The sequence below is a fragment of the Cyprinus carpio genome, chromosome B9 (assembly GCF_018340385.1).
Source record: "Cyprinus carpio isolate SPL01 chromosome B9, ASM1834038v1, whole genome shotgun sequence".
Classification (NCBI taxonomy): Eukaryota; Metazoa; Chordata; class Actinopteri; order Cypriniformes; family Cyprinidae; genus Cyprinus; species Cyprinus carpio.
In genome coordinates this window covers 13,099,865-13,122,739 of record NC_056605.1, presented here as the reverse complement: position 1 = coordinate 13,122,739, position 22,875 = coordinate 13,099,865, and the positions used below count along the sequence as shown (strand labels likewise).

The 22,875-nt window shown below is 37.0% G+C and overlaps 1 protein-coding gene and 1 long non-coding RNA gene across 2 annotated transcripts; both read left to right on the top strand.

The window, feature by feature from the left end:
- Positions 1-1,088: 1,088 nt before the first annotated feature.
- On the top strand, positions 1,089-6,861 carry LOC122138381. The gene is made up of 3 exons (XR_006155515.1): positions 1,089-1,535; positions 5,575-5,665; positions 5,802-6,861. It is a non-coding gene; the product is annotated as an uncharacterized LOC122138381 (long non-coding RNA).
- Positions 6,862-7,636: 775 nt separating this feature from the next.
- LOC109097086 (protein Wnt-10a-like) lies at positions 7,637-21,784 on the top strand. The gene is made up of 4 exons (XM_042731030.1): positions 7,637-8,087; positions 8,969-9,231; positions 11,761-12,134; positions 20,900-21,784. Exons 1-4 carry the CDS (start codon positions 7,861-7,863, stop codon positions 21,365-21,367), a joined length of 1,332 nt encoding a protein of 443 aa, XP_042586964.1. The 5' UTR covers positions 7,637-7,860; the 3' UTR covers positions 21,368-21,784.
- Positions 21,785-22,875: the final 1,091 nt, after the last annotated feature.

Below are 22,875 nucleotides of genomic sequence, written 5' to 3'. Positions count from 1 at the left end.
TCTGGCGAATTCTCTCATCAAAAAACAACAGAGTGCAAAGATATGTACGAATCTGTAAAATATTAATTTCACAGTGTAAACAGCTTCAGTGATTTTTTTTTTATCAACTTTTTATTATTTTTAACATATAACCTAATATATCCATTCAGAATAAAACGCAAGAACAAAAACAACAGACATATAATCAATTTACATATTCCAATGAGAGAGAGAGAGAGAGAGAGAGAGAGAGAGAGAGAAAGAAAGAGAGGAAAAAACTTCAGTGATTTTAATGGGAGATTTTTGAGAGTGCTCGAACTAGACTGTCAGTGAAAATGTTCTTTGATAATGTAGCCAACATGCAATGTTTTTATTCGCATTAACTTGCAATGTTAAATTCACATTAAATATAAACAGGTTTTTTTGTGCATATTACATTAAGTTACTTTGACCATAGCCCACTATAGATCATAATCTATAAAGGTGAGAATTAAGATGTGTCATGATAATTCAGTTTGAAAAAAAAATAAAAAATAAATAACTCGTGCCCCCTCAAAAATAATGAGTGCATTACACCCCTGGCCACACTGTAAATTTAAGTTATAGTCTTGAAGTCAATCACTAAACTTTTTTTTCTGCATATATTTTATTGCATGTAACCAATTGTGTTACCACTGTTGCACTGGCTCTGAAAATGTTGGTTTAATTCATATTTAATACAACTACTGTTATTATCTCACAATGCAACATAATTGCATTAGTCAATCACTAAACTTTTTTTCAGCATTTATTTTACTGCATTTGCAGTTATGATCTGTGTTAGTGATTCAGTAAAACAGTAACATTTCGATTAGATTTAATTTCAATAAATCCCTGCTAAATCCTGGATGTTTTTAAAGAGTGATATTTATACGTCCTGTAGTCCGTGGAAGTTAAGCGGTTTCGAGGAGGGCCGAAACAGCCTCACCTCCCCTGACGGCAAACACTCTGCTCGGTAAATATCACAATTACCTGCACCATTTCTCTTTGTGGATAAACTGAGTTTAGTGCTCTCACTGGGTTGTTAACCTTTCACTGTCAGGATTTTAAGTGCTGATAATATCTCCAGAACACAGCTGACTCATAGTTACCATTTTTGTCTCTTTTTTTGGCGGACTAAAACTTAAAGAGACCCAGCGTGCAAGTCTGTGTCAATAATGTTGTTTGCGTGCTCTCCTTACTGGAAAAGCCAGATGGAAATTGAGTCCCTGTCCTCAGTTAGATCAGGCTTGCTTTTTCCAAAATGGACCTGCAATGAAGTGTTTATGGATTTGTGGTTTGCAAGCTTACGGTCTCAAAGGATAATGCCAGCCTCTGAGCGCGCACACACACGCTCTCACTGTAACACACTTCCTGCCACTTAACACAAGATGGAGCTATTTGTCTCATTTCATGGACGCTTCACAGGAAACACTTCAGATAATTTTGTGCCTTTGAAATACACCGATGAACGACAACACAGCGTAATTTGGATCATCAGTAGCAGCGAGATAAGAACAACCAAAGTAAAGACAACTGTGAGTAGGCTATATGGTATTACATAAGAACAGGGCAAACAACGGTATAAAAAGATGCATAAAATGCCATTTGTGGAGAAGAGTGCCTGCACTTAAGCATTCTGTTAAAACGAGTAGGCCTACTACCGAAATAAAAGAATATACTTCAGTGTTATCTGACACTTCATTTCATGTTATTTACAATTAATTGAAAAGGTAGGCTATTACATAGATTAATTTATATTACATGCAGTTAGCTGAACTTTAGAGTTCTTTTTTGACCCACTTAAGAACATCTTTATATGCAATTTCTTAATTAGTAATGTCTTTGAAACTATTCTGCTATTGAAACTTGTGTGCCGTGTTATTAAATATATATAATTACAAGATCATTAAAACAAGATTATTAAAACATCGTGATTTTAAATGTACTTTTAATTTGACATTATTACAAAGTACATTTAGAAACAGTCATGAAATTTTACTCTCTTCAAGTGCACTTAATTGACATTTTATTTAATTAATATTGTATTATCCGCAAGGACAGTGCTTTTTTTAAAATACTTTTAAGATTTGAAATTCGCTATGTGCAACATTCAATACAGTTAAGCACACTTTATTTTCACAAGGGATTTGGGGAAATCGATATGTTCAGTGATGTGATAGACTATAGCCCATCTAAAACTTTTAAACAATATTTGGATAATTCAGTAATAGTGTCATGCATGTACATTATACTAGTTATTCTCAAATTAATTTAGAAACTACTGTAGTGGTTTCTTGAAAAAAAAAAAACCTTAAAAAGCTGTCTATTTGATCTAACAGCTAAATTTAGTTTTGTTGGTAGGTTGATTCAGTAGTGTTATATATTGCAATATTTTTGACTTGAATGAAACAATTTAGATGTTATCACATGTAGCACAGTTAACATTTTATTTATTTTATAATATTATTTTTTCTCAGTATTTGTACTTTTAAAAATGTCACACCATATAGTGTGGCAAAAAGTGAATTTAAAAATAATGAAAACATTTATTGTACCATAAAAAGTAAATATAGTGATACAAATAGTGATTTTTTTTTAAATACTGTATCCAAAATCCAAACTGTAGACATGTTATACATAAACTACCCCTGCAAAATAAAACCAAGCACAATTTTTACAGAGTGATCACATAGAGCCCTGCAGTGTAGCAAACAGAACAATAACTGTTTTCCAATCAATGCATTAACATTCAATGAATGAGACCATAAAGTGAATAAAAATAGAGGTTGTTAGTTGGTAGCAGAGCAGCAGCACCTGTCAGACAGTCGTATGGGATTAGTATGAGGGTTAAGCGCTTGGCTGAAGTGGGAAGATACTCTTCTGAAAACCGGTGGTCTTTGTGGATAGGGATTTGTTGTACATTCCAAGAGAAAAGCTGGAAGAACTGATGCGCAGAGGCATAAAAGGGATCATAGATTATTTTGGTGTCCCAGAGTGCACCAAATTTTCTTTTGTAGAGTGAATGCCTACATCTTCTATTCAGTGTCGTTTTCTTTTTCAGACATTTATAGGTGATGTCAGGATGCTTTGAAAGATTTCTGAGAAAAAAAAGTTGACCAGAAGCTGCTGTTAATTCTTCATATAGGCTCTTCATTTCCTGGACTTTTTTATTGTTTGATTCAAAACTTTTAGAGATCTTTCAGACAGATTTTGTATGTGAGTGCAGTGCATCGTGGGAGGTTTACTCATAGAATCTTGATGTAGACATCCTGCAAGGTCAGAAGTGTTCATCATGTCCAGCTGTTCATAGCGAATGACCTCTGAATAACTCTTGCTTCTGTTATCTTCACCATCATCTTAATGACCGCAATTCACAGGTGAAACGTCTCCCTCAGTTTTATACTCTTTGTCTGGCATTGTCTCATTTCTCTCCTCTCTCTCTCTTTCTCCAAATCAGAAACCACCAGCATGCAGATTTTATTTTGGAATGGAGCTTTCATTCTTCTCTGGGTAAACGGTTTGCTTACGAATGAATAACAGAAGCACAGATCTGTGCAGAATCAGGGATATGTGCCTCAGCGTAAGAGGAAATCCCCACACCACAAACTTTGTACACAGTTGTTTCTGTATATTGTATGTATATACCATGGGGTTCAAAAGTCAGAGACCACATTGAAAATATAGGATTTAAAATGAATTTATATTCTAGATGTAAACAAACGGTTTTAGGATCATTGAAAATAAAATGTAAATGGAAAAAAAAAAGTCTTTTCTAAATATTTCTTATTTGTTTTCAAATTCACATTTTTAAAACATTTAAATATACATTTTTCATTGTTAGCATTTTTAAAGTTTTACTTCGATAACAACATTAATTAAAGGAATTAATTAATAAATTAATACATTTAGTTGATCAAAAGTGACACGAAATACATTTATAATGTTACGAAAGATTTCTTTTTTTAAATTGTTCTTTTGAACTTTCTATTCATCAAAGAAAAAAATCACAGTTTCCACAAAAATATTATTCAGTACAATTGTTTTGAATATTAACAATAAGAAATGTTTCTTGTTACTACATATGTACTGTACATATTCAATGAAAAAAAAAATGCAAACTAGAAGCATTTTCACTGGTGGTCTAATACTTTTTACCCTACAGTGCTTCCAAGAATGGCAGATTTGCTGTACGCTATACTAAATTGTGGCACACTGCCATCAAACCAAGCATATTTCTGTCAAACAGCAAACGATTTTCTTATCTCTAATACATTCTCCTGCTTCACATACCTTTATAGTCATATCATCTGCTGCAGTAACCCAAACATTTTCACAGTACCAAGAAAAGCAAGCAAGCGGGTGTAATTCTGCTCAATTAGTGATAGCGAGCAGTAACCCAAGCGGTAAAGAAAACAAGCAACGCTCTGCTGTTTTTCAATAGCCATGGCTTAGCCAACTCAGCAGCTGGGCATAGTAGCCGACAGCAGGAATCTCTGAATATCAGTACCAACAGAAATTGTTTGTGATACACAAACCGAACATCTCCTCTGATTTAATAGGAGAAGGGCCAGTAGGGGGAGCTTCAGATATCATGTCCTAACTGCTGGTTTGACATGTTCAGACATTAATTGCTAGTGCAGTTGTGGTATGGAGTTCATTGTGAATAAACGTAGAATGCAAATGTTCAAAAAAGTATTTATCCATTCAAATAAATATTTGATCCATCAGCAAGTATACAATTTTATCTACGTATTTATCGACACAACATCTGCATTTGTTGATGAAGATGTTTATTTTTTTTAAGGAATCATGTTCCGCTGTTGAAATGAATAATTAACTACAGGTTTCCATCAAAGAGGAAACTTCCTGTTGTGCTGTTTTCAAAGTGAGTTTGCATGTTATTAAGTCTAACAACTAATATACATTAGAAATAACCGCTAATACCACACTGCAGCGAACAATTTTACAAACGATCAAAATACACCGCATCATTCCATGGCCTATAAAGATCTTTTGCGGCCAATTTAAGACATCTCTTAAACAGCACAAGACACTCTTTGTTTGGGTTGCTAAGACAGTCAATAACAAATCTTCTCTAATCCCCCAAATGTTTTGCTCCAACACAATGAACATTTAATGGATTGCAACCATTCAACATATCAACAAGCTGATCAGAGGGCAACAGTTCTTGGGAGCTGCGCACGCTGCGCTGTACCGCACAATGCTTATTTTCCTCTATTCTTTGAGCGTCCTCAATTTCTGTGTCTTAGGAGCCAATACCTACACCATTAGGCCAATCAAAAAGTCCTTTTCCCATCATACTCTAATGGCTTAACAACAGAAAAGAGACAAATATTCCTGTGGGAAAAACCAAAGCTTAGTACTCAACTTTATTCTCCCCAGAAAAAGGAAAGGATCCCTGCAAGAACTCATTTCTCCACAGATGTGTCATTGCTCCACAGCAGGGGGTTGAACTTTCTAATTCTTTTAAAAACCTTCTTAGTGAGACGTCCTGCGGGAGCCCCAGTAATTGCTGCATTGATCTTTTTACCCTCTGTTCTGTTTCTCCTGTAGCGTCACATCTTTTGCCCACTCATGAAAGGAGGAAATGCTTATTAAAGGAAGACTGGGAAATGTTTAGCCTCCTTAAAATGAGCATAATTAGGTAAATAAAGACTGAATAAATTCAGAACTGATTTTCTACACTTTTTTTGCAGGGGGATAAATTGAATATCTAAGATACTTTTGTTATTTTTTGTGTCATTTTCATGTCTGTGTGTTCTCCGTCTATACTGAATCAGACGTGAAGACTTTCTTGGAGAACTTCTGAAACCTAACAGACTGTAAGTGAACCGACTGTAACAAGACCTTTTATCATCTACAATGCCATTTCACCAAGGAAAAGTGCACACAACTCACAGTACACCTCTTTATCGAGGGAAATTCCAATTCAGCATTATCTTTTGCCTTGGGCCTCTTCTGGTAATCACTACAATCAATGAACAAAACTTTTTTGCTCATATGAGTCATTACATCATAAGACAGAAAGCATTATGTGATTAATCAATGTAAAATTACTGTAATGATTTTGCCTTTTACTAAATTATGTCTTTCTCAGGTATTTAACTTATGATCAGAAGATGTTGTTCAGCCGTGGATAATTGTCATTACTAAATTATCTTAATGCTTTACGATTAAATAGATCATAGAGAAAGGGGTTCCCCAGCTGACACTAGGACACAATTAAAATCAGCATGTGTTAAATTCTTGACCGCAGATCTCTTGGCAAGGATCCACACCAGATGGAAGCAGGATTTAGTTTTTCTGAACGTTGCGACATCTTACTGGTAACCATTCGAGTAGGAATGTGTCCGTTGTAATGTTTTTAACTTGTCATGAACTAGCAATAAAAACTAAGCTGTGATGGTGCCTAATTGAAGACAGAGATCATTATCAATTCATTCGGAGTCAGCGGGGGCCATTCACCTTTGTTCAAGACTGAAGTTTTAAACCATACCGACTCCCTCCTTGTGACTTCACTGTGACTAAAACCTCCCTGCCACAATGAAGTAACTTTTTGTGGTTCGCTTTATTGATACCACTGTGCACACACTCTTCATTTATGTCTTGAAATGAAGAATTACAAAGGAGCATATGGATTTCAAACATTACAAAAGCTGCGGGAATGTTTCAGTTTTAATGGGCTTGTGGCTCTTTTCTTAGCATGTAAGATGTGGTTGTATTTTGCATTTGTCATGGGTTTACTATAAATTCAGTGTCCATAATTGTGTTTCCAGGTAACATAAACACCAAGAAAGAAGTCTTGTAGGAAATAAAAATAGACCGTCATTTAAAAAGAAATTAGACAAACATTATATTAAGAGACTATTCTCTGTGAAATTACTATATAAATTTAGAAAAAAAAAAAATTTCATTATGTAATAGAAAGGAATAAAATATACAGTTCATTAAACACATGTTGACCTTTTGTGACTTTTGAAGTTTGAACAGCTTGGCTATTCAGCAAAATGTAAACAGTTATGGAACACAAAACAATTCATAAAATAGCAAAATGAAATTAAAAGGAAGCATACAAAAATGTAAAGTGAATATACATTTTTAACATTTAAAACACGTGACAACTTGCTCCATTTGGACAATTAGGAAAATAGCCTTATTTAGCCAGTTTAGTAATTGTTTACAATAGTAAATTGTGATATTAAATAATATTCAATTGTATTTATTTATTGTAATAGCCTAAAAGAGGGGTTCGAAACTTTTTGTTTATTATTATCAAAACACACAGAACCACTGCTACAGAAAAACATTTATGTAAATGGAATTTTTGCCTCCAGATCATTTAAGTAGACGTGCTGTATGCTTATCTGTTAGGTTTATCTCTGTCTTTGTGTCCTGCCGCGTGTCTCAAATCCTTCAACATTCATTTTTAACCATTTTTATGGCATGAAAGTACCTCATTAGATTCTATCATTCTCTATCTGTCCCCGATCAATCCCTCACATCCCAATGAGTCGTAACTTCCCTGTTTATCGGTTCAATCGGGATACGTCTAATGAGGCACTTGTCCTGTACGGCAGAATGCTGTGTGTGTGAGTGTGTGTGCGCTGACGTAGAGGTGGGCTGGCAGAGAGTTAAGTGTAGTCTGAGTGCCATCAAGATAAGGCAAACATCAGAAGTCCTGAAGACAGTAGATAGCTCAGTCTGAGTACTGATGTGTACACGAGTGTCTTGTGTCAGATGATATCTCAGCGGATCCTCTCAGCGTCGGCTCACATTTTCATTCATTCTGAAAGCTCAAACTGATAGCTCCAGCAGAAAAGTTGTGAAGTGATTTCATGCATGAGGTATCACGACATCGCTTGGCACTCTCCAGCATCATTTTATTTTTCGTCGGATTTGGACGATCTGAAGCTGATTGCTGGAAAGCTGTGCGCGTATTGGACGGATCTTCTCCTCAAGCAGAAGAGTTGTGAAAGAGTTTTGCAGAAGAGCACCAGCAGCAGCATGGATTACTTTTTATTTCGACTCTTCTGCTCTTTGGCTTTGGCGTCGCTTCTAATTCAAAGGTAAGAACTTGCTCAGTTGTTTCGTGTCAAATTTAAACTACTGTATTCGTTTCTGCACGTGAATATTGATTTACTCAACACATTTGCTCACAAACATGAACTGGCTTGATATTCTGTACTTACGTGCATCCGAAAACTTTCAAAAACAAACAAAAAAATATGTTTTTAAAGTTTTGTACATCCGTTGTTGCTTTTACATCTTTGAGAAAAGTGTGAAAATGAAAGTTAACTAGTAACTATTTGTAAGTGTCATGAAGTTATAAAGTGGGCTATTGATTCAGTTTGAATTTATAGATGTTTTATTGGTAGATTTGAATACTTTTGCTAATAAATAATGGCATTACCAGAGCTTAATTTAATATCAGTGAACCAACTTACAGTTTGTTTGCAGTTTATTAATTTCTTTATTTGCATTTTCCTTTAATATTATTATATTGTACTGTTAGTTTGCAATGTAGTAGTTAGTTTATACACTGAGGTAAGTTTGTAGTTGCTTATATTTACTTCACAAAACTTTTCTTACTTGTACTGTTATGGAAGGAGCTTTGCATCTGCTATTTGTCAAGTTAACTCATTCGTAATTGCCTCAAATCAGCCCCATTTGATGCCACATTTTCTGCACTTATATGGTGTCTATTTCCAGCACATGGTGTATTTTGTAATAGTCATAAGCAGTAGGCTTCTCAGTGGTACTTTTTTGTCACTTTAATATGTGCCACAAAAGTTTTGTATGATCCAGTAATAAAGGTTCTTTGTATTTTCTAAACACTTAAACAATGCAGAAGAGCACAGGGTATTTATTATTTATTACCTCTTTATTTATTGCCTTTTTTCATGCAGATGTATTTGGATACATGATAAGGTTTCATTCTCTATTCTAGGGCAGACTCAAATGAGATCCTTGGACTAAAGATCCCCTTTGACCCCATTCTTAATGCCAACACGGTGTGTTTGACCTTGCCCGGCCTGACAAAGAAACAGCTGGACGTATGTATGAGACATCCAGATGTGACAGCCTCAGCCATACAGGGCATCCAGATCGCCATCCATGAGTGCCAGCATCAGTTCAGAGGACACCGCTGGAACTGCTCAAGTTTGGAGACCAGAAACAAGATCCCCTATGAGAGTGTTGTCTTCAGCAGGGGTAAGCAAACTGGTCCATATTGGGTAAATGAATCCTTGAAGTTTGTATATTGCAGACGCACATAAATGTTTGATAGTAGAAAAGCTTTATCAGCCATAGGCATATATCACTTAAAGAGTGGATGTAAATATCCAGCAAGAGGGCTTCCCTGGCCAGCTAATGTATTTTACTCTGTGCCAGTGCAAGTGCTGTGAATTTGCTTTCAGCATTTTCCCAACCCTCAGTGGCAAAAGCATAAACCTGTTTAGTTAGTTTCTGTAACCCAAAGTGACAGTTTCCTTCAATCTTTAATTCATTTTCCCACTTCCTCTACCATCAGCGCAGTCGGGCATGCCTCTCACTTTAAATTATTTGTTAGATTGATTTGTTCCAGGTCTTTCATTGGCTTGGAAGGAAATCTAAAACAGCATTTCCATGTCTGTGTCTCCTGGCTGTGCCTAAGTGCCACTTGCCCCCCATAGAATCATGAGAGGATTGCACAAAAAAAAAAAAAAGAAGCAGCACTGGCTGGTATCGTGTGGCGCTCGTGTGTGTATTTCAGCATGCAGGTCTCCTCTGCGTGAGTGTGTATGTCACTGTGGTTGGATGGGTTGGTTAATAGGTGTGAGTTCCTGTGTATTTTGAAATGATCAATTGGACATCATTCAGCTATCTCAGATCTTTGCTCTGTGCCCCAAGGGCAGCTCTGCCATCAGAAAGCATTTTTGGGAAACACAGTGAATTCCAGACACTGACTGCTTCACACCTGATTTAAGTTTAAAGGCTCATTAGTCATTTGTAATCACCAGAGATGGACAAAACAGGACACGGAGGTGAGGCGAGGCTGCATTCACAGGCCTAATAACACAAGCCCCAATCTGCATTAAACACGCTTTTTAAGTGGTAGACATAGGGTCATGGCCAGTTTAAAACTTGTTCAAACTTGGACATTTCTGTTTCTCTTGAATGATCATTTACAATAAACCAACTTTAGTGGTCACACGAATGCATATGAATGTAGACAGTCAGTCATGCAGAAGTAATATGCTTTTATATTCTTGTAGAGTTTCTTTCAGATCTTTGACATTAACCAGGCTGAGTTTTTTTCTCTCTCTCTCTTAATAACTTAACTAGAAAAAAATAATGATTTAAATATGTAACAAGTAATTGAGTACAAGTAATGTACAAGTACAAGTAAAATGTACAAGTAATAAACAAGTAATTTTATGAAAGATGCAAAAGTCATTATACATTGTCGGTATATTATATTATATTTCGCATTAACCATGCTGATTTTCCTTTTTTGATTATTTAAAAATCAAAATAGGAAGTTCATAGCCTTTCAGTTTCACATATTTCTTAATATTTATTTTCTTTCAGATCATTGATATTAACCAGGCACATACATTTTTTCTTTTAGTGATTTAATCATTAAAAATACACATTTTGTCAATCTATCTATTGAGAAAGAGAAAAAGGAAGAGAGAGATTCATATGCTTTCAGATTTTTAAATGGCAAGATAGTAATTTCATAGGCTTTCATTTTTATATTTTCATTTCATATTTTCATATATCCATATTTTCTTTGAGATCATAGACATTTACCAGACTGATATATATATATATATATATATATATATATATATATATATATATATATATATATATATCTTTTTTTGTTTTTTTCTGTGTGTACTTAAGTGGGTATTTTTCATGCTGAAGAAGTGCTCTTTGATTTTAGCAGGCAGAAGGAACTATAAACTATTTAGCCTTTATGGGCTCTTTCATGTTCCTGAGCATGGCCTTCTTTAATTCCCCATCTGTCCCTGAAAGTGATTCAGGAGAGTCTGGTTTTATGAGACCTCCGATTATTCCTGTTTGAGACCATTAGCTTTCAACAATCCTTTAGCACAAGCAGGCACCTTCTTCGCTCTGGAAACCCTGGAGAAAGAAAAAAGTGTGTAATTAAATATTCTTATACAAGAACAACAACATAACTTGCTACTGCTACATATGGCTCTCATGTGTTCGAACGTATTTGCTGAGGAATTTCTTAAATCTTGTCGGAAATGCTTAAAGTCTGCCGCACTTCAGGTCCAATAAATAGTGCAGCGGATGAAAGCTGAAATCCAGATGAGCAGCATGTGATTAGTGCAGATCAAACAGCTGCTAACAGTAGCCAGGTTAATTGCAGCCACGTTTTTGAGCTCAGCGCAGAGCCTGTGCACAGATGAGCATGTCTGTGCTTAGCCTCGCTAACCGGAGCCCTCCACACCTTCTCCATTGTTCCTGCATGTGCATGCTTTGGATGCTTAAGCGCAGCACAGCATTCACTAACTTTGTCCTGTGAGGTCTTTCTGTTGCTTGTTGTGTGAAGGAATATACTGGTACTGCTGTCAAACATCAGGGCTTGTGCGGTTTCTCCTCGAATGCGATAGCTATCTTCTCCACAAAGCACAGAGAGGACAATTCCAGGGCAAAGTGGGGAGTTTATAGACAACGTTTGAATGAGGCTTGCCTGAATAATCCCTTGTATTGTCTCTTTGGCAGGATTCAGAGAAAGCGCATTTGCATATGCCATCGCAGCGGCCGGAGTGGTGCATGCCGTGTCCAACGCCTGCGCCATGGGCAAGCTGAAGGCCTGTGGCTGTGATGAGAAACGCAGAGGGGATGAAGAGGCGTTCAGGATCAAACTCAACCGTCTCCAGCTGGAGGCCATCAACAGGGGGAAAGGCATGGTGCACGGTGTGATGGAACACTTTCCCGCCGATGCTCTCGGCCCCCAGGACTCCTGGGAATGGGGCGGCTGCAGTCCCAACGTGGAATTTGGGGAACGCTTCTCCAAGGACTTCCTGGACTCCCGTGAGACGTTCAGAGACATTCACTCCAGGATGAGACTTCACAACAACAGAGTTGGCAGGCAGGTGAGAGACGGCATTATGGTGGCTGTGTGTGTGATGTGTGACACTAAGCCTGAATGAATCAGCAGTGTTGGATTGCATTTCCAAAGAGTGCAAAGGGATCATCTTACGCTCCCTTTTAAGGTACGTTAAAACCTGTGTTCAAAGATGAGCGCTTCTTTTCTACTGAGATACTATAACCGTGTCACATGTACTATAGGAGACAATAGCGGTTGAGTTTCTTCTTTTGATGTACCTAGAAGCTACAGATTTCCTCCGACCGGCGGTTAAACATGAAGGGACGCTCATGTTGCAGCTGTGCTCTTGAAAGCTTCATCCCTGTCCGTTTTGCCAAGTGTAACATTTTTGTTTGTGTGTTCCCTGAGTCGTGCGATCGTTGGTTTTTCTAAAGCGAGGCCCTGGCATTGTGAGAGGTTTGTTGAACTTTTTGCCTGGGCTCCTGCCTGCATGTAAACGTACGAGCTGGTGCCCCGTCTATGCTCAATTAGGTGCTCTCATGAATCTTTTCCGATCTCCACGCACCCCCCGAACCACCTACCAACAGCAAAACACTTAAATGAGCAATAACTCCACTCGAGCAAAAGCAAACATGTGCTTCTCTGAAATGTGTTATCTTTGGATTCGGGAATGTTTAAAAGGCATTTAAGCTTTATCAAAATATGCCTTCCCTGGTGTTGCCTTTGATCAGTGAGTCCCTCCTGGTGGCAATGTGTGATGTAAGGGATCGAGGTGTTGTCTCTTTTTGTTGTTGTACTAATTAGATAATAAGAGGCAGATTAGCAGCACTGTAGAGCAGTTAAGTTAAATGCACTGAGATGAATAACAGGACGTGAATAAGGTAAAAAACTGATGGATCCTAATTGTCTGTCTTGTGTTACTTGTGTTTCATAAAGAAAACAAATGGGCACCGCTGTAGTAAAAAATGTCATGTATTTTACTCATGCAGTCTGTTGTATAGAACACAAGGTCATCAGAAATATGAAATAACATATACTTTTCCAAATTTGTTTATCGAACAAAACATTAAACAAATCTATTTTAGATTCTTTACTCTTTAGATATTTGGAAAACACTCTGTATATTTTCCCAACTTCACGAGGAGCATCCAGAGCTGTCTTTCCAACAGATCTGAGGGATGTTTTAAGTTATCTGGCCACTTGTTCACTGTTTTTTCTTCACTCTGCAGTCCAAGTCACCAATCCCAAAAATTTAACTTCATATATAGGTGTTTTTTTTTTTTTTTTTTAAAAACCAGTTTCAAACATAAACATATATATCATTGTTGAATTAAGATCATGAGAAACATGTCCAAACTTTTAAATGTTTCTTATGTGTATCCTTTTTTATGATCACTCAAGCAGTTGTTACACAATTGTTCATAAATGTAAGACTTCTTAAATTATCTTCTTAAATTATGTAAGAGAGCTGGAAAGAGTATCCTAACCTGATTTGGAGTTGCAAGATGATTGCATTATGCAGACAGAGGCAGACACCATGCAATAATAGTTGGAATCTGCCTTTTTTAATTTATTATGTATAATTTATTATTCTGGAATGACAGTAATTACTAAGCATTTGAAAAAAAAAATGTTTTCAGAGGGCTATCACTACAACAACTAACAGAGGTGGTGAAAAAGTACACATGTGGACATCTTGGGTTTCGCAATTTTTCCACTGCCTCTGTTAGTTATTTCATATAAAACTTTCTCAAAGAAACTCATGTGGCAAAACAGTTTGCTTGTGCTGTTTAATGTTATTTTACTGTAAATGTTTATTCCCTGAACATCCCATTATGCATAACTTACTTTTTACTGATTTATTCTTTTGTAAACATATATAAATATCATAAATTCAACTCATGTGAGTTTGTCCATTTTGCAAAATAGCGCAGTCTAACAGCAAAGCAAGTTACAGTTAAACTTCAAATATGAGAGTGTGTATGTTTGTGACTTTTTATTTTGGACATAAGTTTATGTCCATAAGTCCATGAGATCATGAAAGTTAAGTAAATACAATTAGCTGAAATAAACCTTGCATGCATTCCTGTCATATTACTCTTGCAGACCCACTATTGGCTTATTCATTGGTTGAGGGCAGTCATTTTGGTTTGACATTGCTTTTGGCGTTACTTCACAGCACTTAAATGTCATTTCAGTCAGTACTTACTGTAGGAATTAGACAGTATTTGCTGAAACTTATTTTCAACTTCATTATATAAAGCTCAGCCTTCCTGCTGTTGGGTTAGAACATAAGTGTTTGTTCTTTTTCTACTCTTATAAACCACCACTTCTTGTAACGTTTTAAATTTAGCTGGCACTTTTATCCATAGGAACTTTTTTACCAGTTCTTGCATTCCCTAGGAATCAAAGCAATGGTCTTGGCATTGATATCGCTATGCTCTACTGATTGCGCACTATTTTAAGAGTTTCACTATAGCTTGTAACTTCAATATTAGCAATTTGAACTGCTTTTGGTGTGGCTGCTCCTCACACAATGACAGCTCATCAGCTGTGCATTTTAGACGTGGGAGGAAAGATATCATCATGAATTAATCTGTTGTCACTCTTTATCAGGACGGTACAGAGCTGAAGTGTAAATGACCACGATAAGCTCAGATGGGCTTCACTGGCAGGTTCACACTGACAGAGTCACAGATTGTTCATTGTTTGCTACTTCCTCTTCTATAATTTGTCTCTGTATCGTTCCATCAGTTTTCTGGTTCCCTTGATTATTCAGACAAAACATGGTCAGTCTCAAATAAAGTAAAAGATAGTCGCCGTGTTTGTCATCTAAAGTACTTCTACTAATTCTCATTCCCCGATTCTGTCTCACGCTATAAGCTTAGACACATCGTTCTAGAGACTGTAAATTTGGTATATTTCTAAAATCTTTGTTATTGATGAATAATGTCACAGTTCTGTGATTTATTATGATAATTAGCATGATCATTGTGAATTTTCCTGGCAAAAGTCACCCATTCTTGGACTCAGAGATGACATTTCAAAGGATTTTTATTGTTATCAGTTTCTAAACTGATTAATTGTTATTTGTCTTGGATGATCTATAAAGGATGCTGGAAGTTCAGGATTTCTGTCTGAGAAGCTCAATTAGGAGGTGTGGCGTTTGATCAAGCTGCCAGCGAGGGTGTGATGTACGAGAGAGACGCCATTGTTCAGGAATATTTCTTCTGCTCCTGCCAGTAAGCCTATTTGGCATCTGAACCTGATTGTCAGAAAAAAGATAGACAAGAAAATTTGCTGCTACCGAAAAATGTTACTGTTGGCAGGTTTTCTCGAGTCAGTGTGAGTGGAATGAGAAAAGAAAAATGGCAAAATCCTTCATCTTCCATCTTTAATTAAACTCACCTTCTCAAAATTCATGATATATTTATGTTTTTCTCTGCCTAGCCCATTGTCTTTGGCAGTTGGGTCCCATAATTTTGGCAGATGGGTGATGTGAGGTAGGGGTCCCAGCCCTGGTAGGACAGGACACGCTCTCTATCGCAGAGCTTTTTTTATTTGCAAGGTTTGCAACCCAATATTCCCTCACCTTCCCACCTCCCTCCCCGGGAAAGGTAGTCGCTTGTCGGAATGTAGTGACTTTACTGGGATGTACATGTCGCCTCATGCCCACCCTCTGGTTCTCACGACATTCAGTCTTGTTAAAAGCTCTAATTAGTGGCTGCTGGCTATTTGGAAACAGATGTTTAAAGCCAGCAAAAGATTTTAGACATCAAACACAGCGGGAAGTAGAAAGACATTCGCCCTTCCTTCCCCAAATACAATTTTTAAACAGTCTGTCACTGGCCAGGGCAACAGAGAGGCGAAAAAAAGGAAACTGCATGAAGAGAATCGATTTAATTGTATTGTTTTAGTATTTGCCATTCACTGCCTCTGGCAAAAACATATGGACCGGCAGGGCTAAAAGAGCAGGGCATGTTTTTATGGTTGCAGTAGTTGCCGATTACATGGCAATGTCTAGTGGGGTTGTAAATTATTTTTTGCATGTTTTCATTGGAGCTCCTTCCACTCAATGAAGACCGGTTGGAAAGCCATGCGGTGTTTCTACTTTTAGAGCAAAGCAAGCAAAGGGCAGGAGACGGTACAGGAACACAGTTTATAGAAGAAACAATGTTTTGACCTAAAAGTATTAGTGACATTTCCTCTACATTTCTTTGCTTTATACACCACACATGATTTAAATGTAAACGTTTAATTGACCAAATACATCAGAGTCTGGTCATGCATTTGTCCAAGATTTTAATAAAGACGTGTGTTTGGACATTGAGGTTTTGGTGGAACGCCTCTTTTGAAACATCAAAGGAACCGAGCAGTACTCATTCAGCAATTCATCAAGAGCCATTAGATGGAGGATCATGTTGTCAGGCACCCTGTCATCATTTTGTCCTAGATCTTAAGTGGAGTCTCCAGCTTATACCTAACCTAACGGTGTCTTACTGCGACTGCAAAGCCCTGAACACAAAAGTGCCCCACACATGATTGTCTCTCTCTGTGGTGACAGACACTAATATGTTCCTGCTTTTTGGACTGGCATGCAGAGATTTTAGACATGTAATATAGTGATAAAGACATGAAATCAAATCAACCTTTCAATTTTCCTTCACTCTCACATTCACAAAAATGATGAGAAATTGCATTGCAGACTTTAAAGAAACTAGTATACTAATTTTTAAGCCACGTGACATTTGATTTTCTCTACAGCTTTACTTTTGTCACCCATATGCTTGCTTTACTGCTTCTCAAGCTGTTCTTTGTACATCTAAATTTCATGCATAGACGCTTTTGTTCTCAGATCAACTTTATCTGGAATTGTTTTACAGTAAATTAAAGGAATATGAACACTGCCATGTGGAAACTCTTTATCAGACAGGAAAACAACATTTTTGCCATATGGCAATTCTGTGCCACATTGGAATAGCTGTGATGAATTTCCTCATTGAAAATTTCTATAGATGGAGTATTAAGTATATTACTGCACTTATTTAAATGTGCATTTATAAATGTGTGCTAATTTTTCTGACCACATGAAACAAATCATTATTGAATTATTTGTTTCATGTGTTTCACAAAAATTGTGCACACTTATATTTAACAGAAAAGACCAAGAAGAGTGCACAGCTGACTAACGCTGAGCATGTTTATAAGAGGAATAAATGGCAAAGATTCACTCGCTTTAACTGGAGTTTGAAATGTACTTTATAAATACCTCAGATTATTAAAGAAACATGAATTGAATGAGTTATTTGAAAGTTATTTTTCTTTAGAATAACATGCACTGGTTAATTGTACAAGAAGTGGGAAGTTTGTCTTTCTATGATACACATTATGTTGTAAGAATTAAATTTTATTCCCATTAGATTTTATATATAAATTTGGGGAATTGTTGCCATTTGGAAACTCTGTAATGGAAACTACTGAGAGACAAACATTTTTTTTTTTCTTTAAAAGCAGTAATATTTCTTTCTCCACTTGCTAAATGACTTCTTAAAAGGCGGCATGACAGAGAAAAGTTATTTTCACCCATAATATCATAGCCTAACATTTTTCACCCCAATGAAATCCGGATGAACAAAATAAAATCCCACGCAGAAATGCAGCACATTAAAAAAGTTAAATGTGTTGCAAATGCTGTTTCAGTTTAATAGTATTCTTGAAAGTATTCAGCTGTAATGGCTTGATTGACGAGTCCCAAATAATTGAATATTATTGTAAAAGCTGCTCTATTTAAATATTAGTTTTTACATTGTTGATGAATCATGATGGAAAAAGCATCTGACTTGAGGGGACTTGCATCTGTATTGCTGTATACTGCCTGTGGTCCAAATGTGCTACCAATGTGTTTTACTTGATCTCAGTCTGGTGCCAGTTTATGGGTGAGCCTGTCTCACTTTTTCTTTAATTAAAGTGGCCCAGATGTGGCTCTCAATTTGCTCTGTACCAATGAAATTACAGCACATTCTTAAACATCCACATCCACTGCATGTCGGAAAAGAAAATGTGCAAATTTATAGGCCCTAATATGTTTTGCTTGCACATCCATTTATGGTAGCTTCTGCTGTTTTGCTGTAGCTTCTGGAGCACCACGTGTTGCTGTACACATCAAATGCTGATGAATAACTGCAACACTTCTTCCACTGTGAATCTGCCAAATACATGTCACACCAAAAGATTTGCTCTCTTTAAGTTTGAAATATGCCTTTAGGTTTGTTCTGTGCTGACACCTTCCCACGATTGCATGCAGGTTGCAATATAAATGTATGTTCCTCTGCATATAAAGCCCTGAATCCCTATAGAAACGTAAGATATGTTGAATAAAACAAATGTGTTGATAAAGCCTATTGTTTCACAAGTTTCATTCTGTGCCAGCAGGGCAGTGCAGAGGCTTGACAGGCATTACTTTAAGGATTTTAATCTGTTCATGGCAGATGCATGAATGAGCTGCGCTTCCTGCACTTCATCTGTAGCTCCTCAGGCTAGACAGTCTGCCAGGCTTCAGTCAGATGCTCCACCTCTCCACACACCCGATAGATTATCCTGTTGTCACTTAAGCAGGGCGGCAGCTTCGAAGAGAGGACTTCCTGTCTCTTCCGCGCTTCCTGCGCTGCCTCGCACCCACACTGCTTCTGCCCTTAGGTGCCGAGTCCAGGCAGAGGAGGAAGAAGAGCAATCAGACCCTGCGATCTTCCATCCCAAACCTGTAGCTTCCTCAGCATGGGCCAGCAGGTCCACATTCCTAACTGCTGGAGGTGAGACTTTTAAATTGCCGTCAGGTTCTCGGCACTCAAAACATAAGGATTTGAATATCCTTATTTGCCTGTACCCACATGGCATAGGCCCTCAGGGAACTGATTTGGCTTCCTTTTGAAAGGCTGCAGTCTTTCGAAATAATGACCATGACATGATGAAAATGCTGGTACTACACAGGGTTAATCTTTGTTTACACTTCACTGAGGTGTTCACCTCAGACGGAGCGAGATCAGCCTGAAATTCTGGTGTTTTCTCCAAACAGTTTTGTAGTACCTGATTTGCCATTGTGGGCGTATTGTTGTGATTGATCGGTGTTATCTTTGGCCTCAATAAGGGTGTGAAATCTGTTTCATATAAAATAGACCTGCTCAATTTGCATGCGCACCTATGGTGGCTAAGAGCTTGAAACAGAAACCACTGGCATGCAAACCGTATAGCCTGAAGAATTCACGATCTTCAGGTATGGGAGATGTCTGCTTTTGACAACTGCTGAAAGTGACCTGCGACTCGAGGTGAATGGCAACAGTTGTCAGAACATTGCGTTTTAGCAGACTGCATCCCTGGAGGATCGAAAAGTTGTTTTGAGTCAATTCAGAAACTAAAAAAAAAATATGTCCTGGATTGTGACACCACAGCATAAGAGGGGGGAAGCTGAAGAAAGAAAAACACAAGCCATGGCTGAGTGACGTGAAATAGCACCGCTTCGTTTTGTACAGTGAAACCTAATCCGTAGAGTTTTGACAGACAAAACTCGACTTATCTCTAAAGATGTTCAAACTGTGTTTTGTCCCGTGGTGAGCGCTAGGAAGCCTGAGACAGTGTGAAATGTGGGATTGCTAAGCCTTAATGTTTGTGCCTGTGTTGTTGATATGGGTGGGTGCTGGGGCATCTGTCAGTAGTGAGGGTGGCCCCTCTTCCTCTTGGTAATTGGATCTAAAAGTTTATAGCTGGGGATGACAGATAAGTGCATTGTTGAGAGAATGGGAGGTCTGAACTTGTGAGTAGGGCATCCTCATCTCCAACTCTGACATGTCATGTGGTGGAACTTATAACCACAGGGAAAAAAAGTGCATGAGTAATACTAAGACTGAATAAATCTTGTTCTTCATCTGGATATATTAATTTATTTATTAATAATGTGTTTCATTCATACTGTACAATGACCTGAATATGCCTCTTCTATGATGTGCATGGTTTTATGAATTCAAATTTATTTTGTTAGCTTTTATGTGTGTGTGTGTGTGTGTGTGTGTGTGTGTGTGTGTGTGTGTGTGTGTGTGTGTGTGTGTGTGGTGTGTGTGTGTGTGTGTGTCGCATAAAGTCAATAATCTTAGAGTGGTACAACTGTTCAGATTTTATAAATACAAGTTTATCATAAAAATAGTTTTATTATAAAAATGTATAATAAAGTAATAATTAAAGTACTTTAAAAATGTTGTCAGGCAAATCAAAGTCATGCAGTCCAACCAACATGTAGAAACATGCAGAAAACAAAACAATACAGAAAACAGGAACTAATTCATAGAAATGAATCTTCTTGATGACTTTTAATGACCTTAATGAAAAGCTTAATGAGCTCTTCATAATGTAAAAAAAAAAAAAACTTTACTTATTAAGTTCTCATAGATGTAGTTTAAAGAGGGCAGGAATCGATGATTGAGGAATCATTTCTCACACATGTAATATATGAAACATATTGTCCATCAACAGTTCCATTATGAAAAGGAAAGTAAAGATTTAAAAACTATATTTTTTTGATGTAAAAACAAAAAAAAAAACTAATTAAAAATGAATTTTCCTTACTGTGTACACGCTTAAACGTCATTGACTCATCTGTTAATATTTGTTTCGTTTTCAATTCATCAGAAATCAGTGATTCAACTAATAAGGGCTCAGATGATTTTTCACTAATGCATTGCAAGGTCTAGATTGCCAACTATGGTCCAGATGCTGCGGTTTCCAGATATTAACATCTTCCTCATCTGTTTTGCTTGTGTGCAGGTTGTGGTGGACCACATGAGGAGGAAATGCAAATGCCACGGCACATCAGGAAGCTGTCAGCTCAAGACCTGCTGGCAGGTGACTCCAGAGTTCAGAACGGTGGGCTCGCTGCTGAAGGATCGCTTTAATATCGCCACGCTAATCAAAGCCCACAACAGAAACACAGGTCAGGTGGAGCACGCCCATCCGACACACCGACGGAGAGCTAATGCAAACGATCTGGTCTACTTTGAGAAGTCCCCAGATTTCTGCGAGAGGGACCCTGGATCAGACTCTGCCGGGACGCAGGGCCGGATCTGTAACAAGACCAGCCAGGGAATGGACAACTGTGAGAGCCTGTGCTGTGGCCGGGGCCACAACATCTTACAGCAGACTCGCAGCGAACGCTGCAATTGCAAGTTCCACTGGTGTTGTTATGTTGTGTGCGAAGAGTGCACGATAACAGAGTGGGTCAGCGTCTGCAAGTGAAATAAGCAATCATCTATTAAATGTACAGAAACAGACATTAAACACAGGGAAAGACTGAGAAATTCCTCCCTTTTGCAATGGACTGCCGTTTCCATGATTCGAATGGAAAGCACAAAAGCAGACTGAGATTAATTGAGTGCTAGAGAAGTGTGCACGTGTTTGCACACTGCATGGGTCCAAGCACAAGATTTCAGACTGATTTTGGACTTGCACTGCATATAATTTCAGAAAGTATTTTTAATTTAATTAAATTAAGAATATGGGTATATAGTTGAGTATATTGCCAACAGAGCACTCATCGACACTATGTAGTGTTAATTTTATTTCAGTTTTCAAATAAATCAATGACTCCTAGTCCTGTAATATAGCAACAAGCAGACGCATGGGATTCCGGTACTTAAAGAAGAGAAATATATAAATATATAAATACATACATACATATATATATATATATAGAATATATATATATATATATATATATATATATATATATATAATCATAAATACATACATACATATATATATATATATATATATATATAAAATTATTAATATCATATACTTTTGCACAGAGCCATTTATCAGAAGAGTTTACCAAATAAACTCTGAGTATAAAAACGGTATCATATACCAGTTAATATCAATTCAAAAAGGCCAGCATGTCTTGTTTAAATTTTCAGTGATTGTATATATAACCACTTTAATGCTGGTAAAATTGTAGACTGGTCTTCAAAGGCTTTTTAAACAGTCAAATGAATGGATTGCAAGCTGTGGATCAGTTCTGGTGCCCAGCTGAAAGGACAACACTGTTACACAGATATTTGTTATGGACAAATCTTATGAAAAACAGATCGTAAAAAGGATCTGAGGAGACTGAATGTGTGGAAGAAGCTGGACTAAACCTCTACAGATGCTTGTGTGCATGTTGTTTCCCTGCAATCTGTTGGCTGTGCCTCTGTTCACTGTAACAGGAACATATTCACCAGAGCTTTTAATGTCAGTCAGTAGATATTTAGACAGATGTATAATCACGTCCTGATCACCACACCCATAATATGGTAGCTTTAGGTCCCCTCGACTCACCAAACTTTATATAAAAATAAAATATCTCAATTTCTGCTAGCTCATTCAAGTGACTGTTCAGACATGACTATTCAACATTCACAGTTGTTTTAGCATCTTTTCAGATTGCTTGAAGTCTTATATAATATCTTGCAAAAAGTAGTAAAATATCACTGGATGTTTTATGAAAATAACTGTTCAAGGCCAGTGAAAGAAACTTCTATAAGTCTCAGATTTTTTTTATTTAAAAAATCATTACTTTGATCAATAATAATTACTCATACAAAAGCTTTTGTACACTTTTGTCAATCTGAAACATTTTTCTTAATATCAGATGAAAATAAATCATAATTACTCAATACATTTTAAAAGGAGCACCAACAGTTGTTTTCATATAGTAATTTTAAACTTTGTCCCATAATGAAAGAAGAAAAAAATATTTTTGT

Excerpts from the sequence above, each read along its gene's own strand:
- LOC109097086 (XM_042731030.1), top strand. The coding sequence starts at position 7,861 with ATGAGGTATCACGACATCGCTTGGCACTCTCCAGCATCATTTTATTTT. Across the intron at positions 9,232-11,760 it reads GAGTGTTGTCTTCAGCAGGG|GATTCAGAGAAAGCGCATTT; the intron begins GTAAGCAAACTG and ends TCTCTTTGGCAG. Across the intron at positions 12,135-20,899 it reads ACAACAGAGTTGGCAGGCAG|GTTGTGGTGGACCACATGAG; the intron begins GTGAGAGACGGC and ends GCTTGTGTGCAG.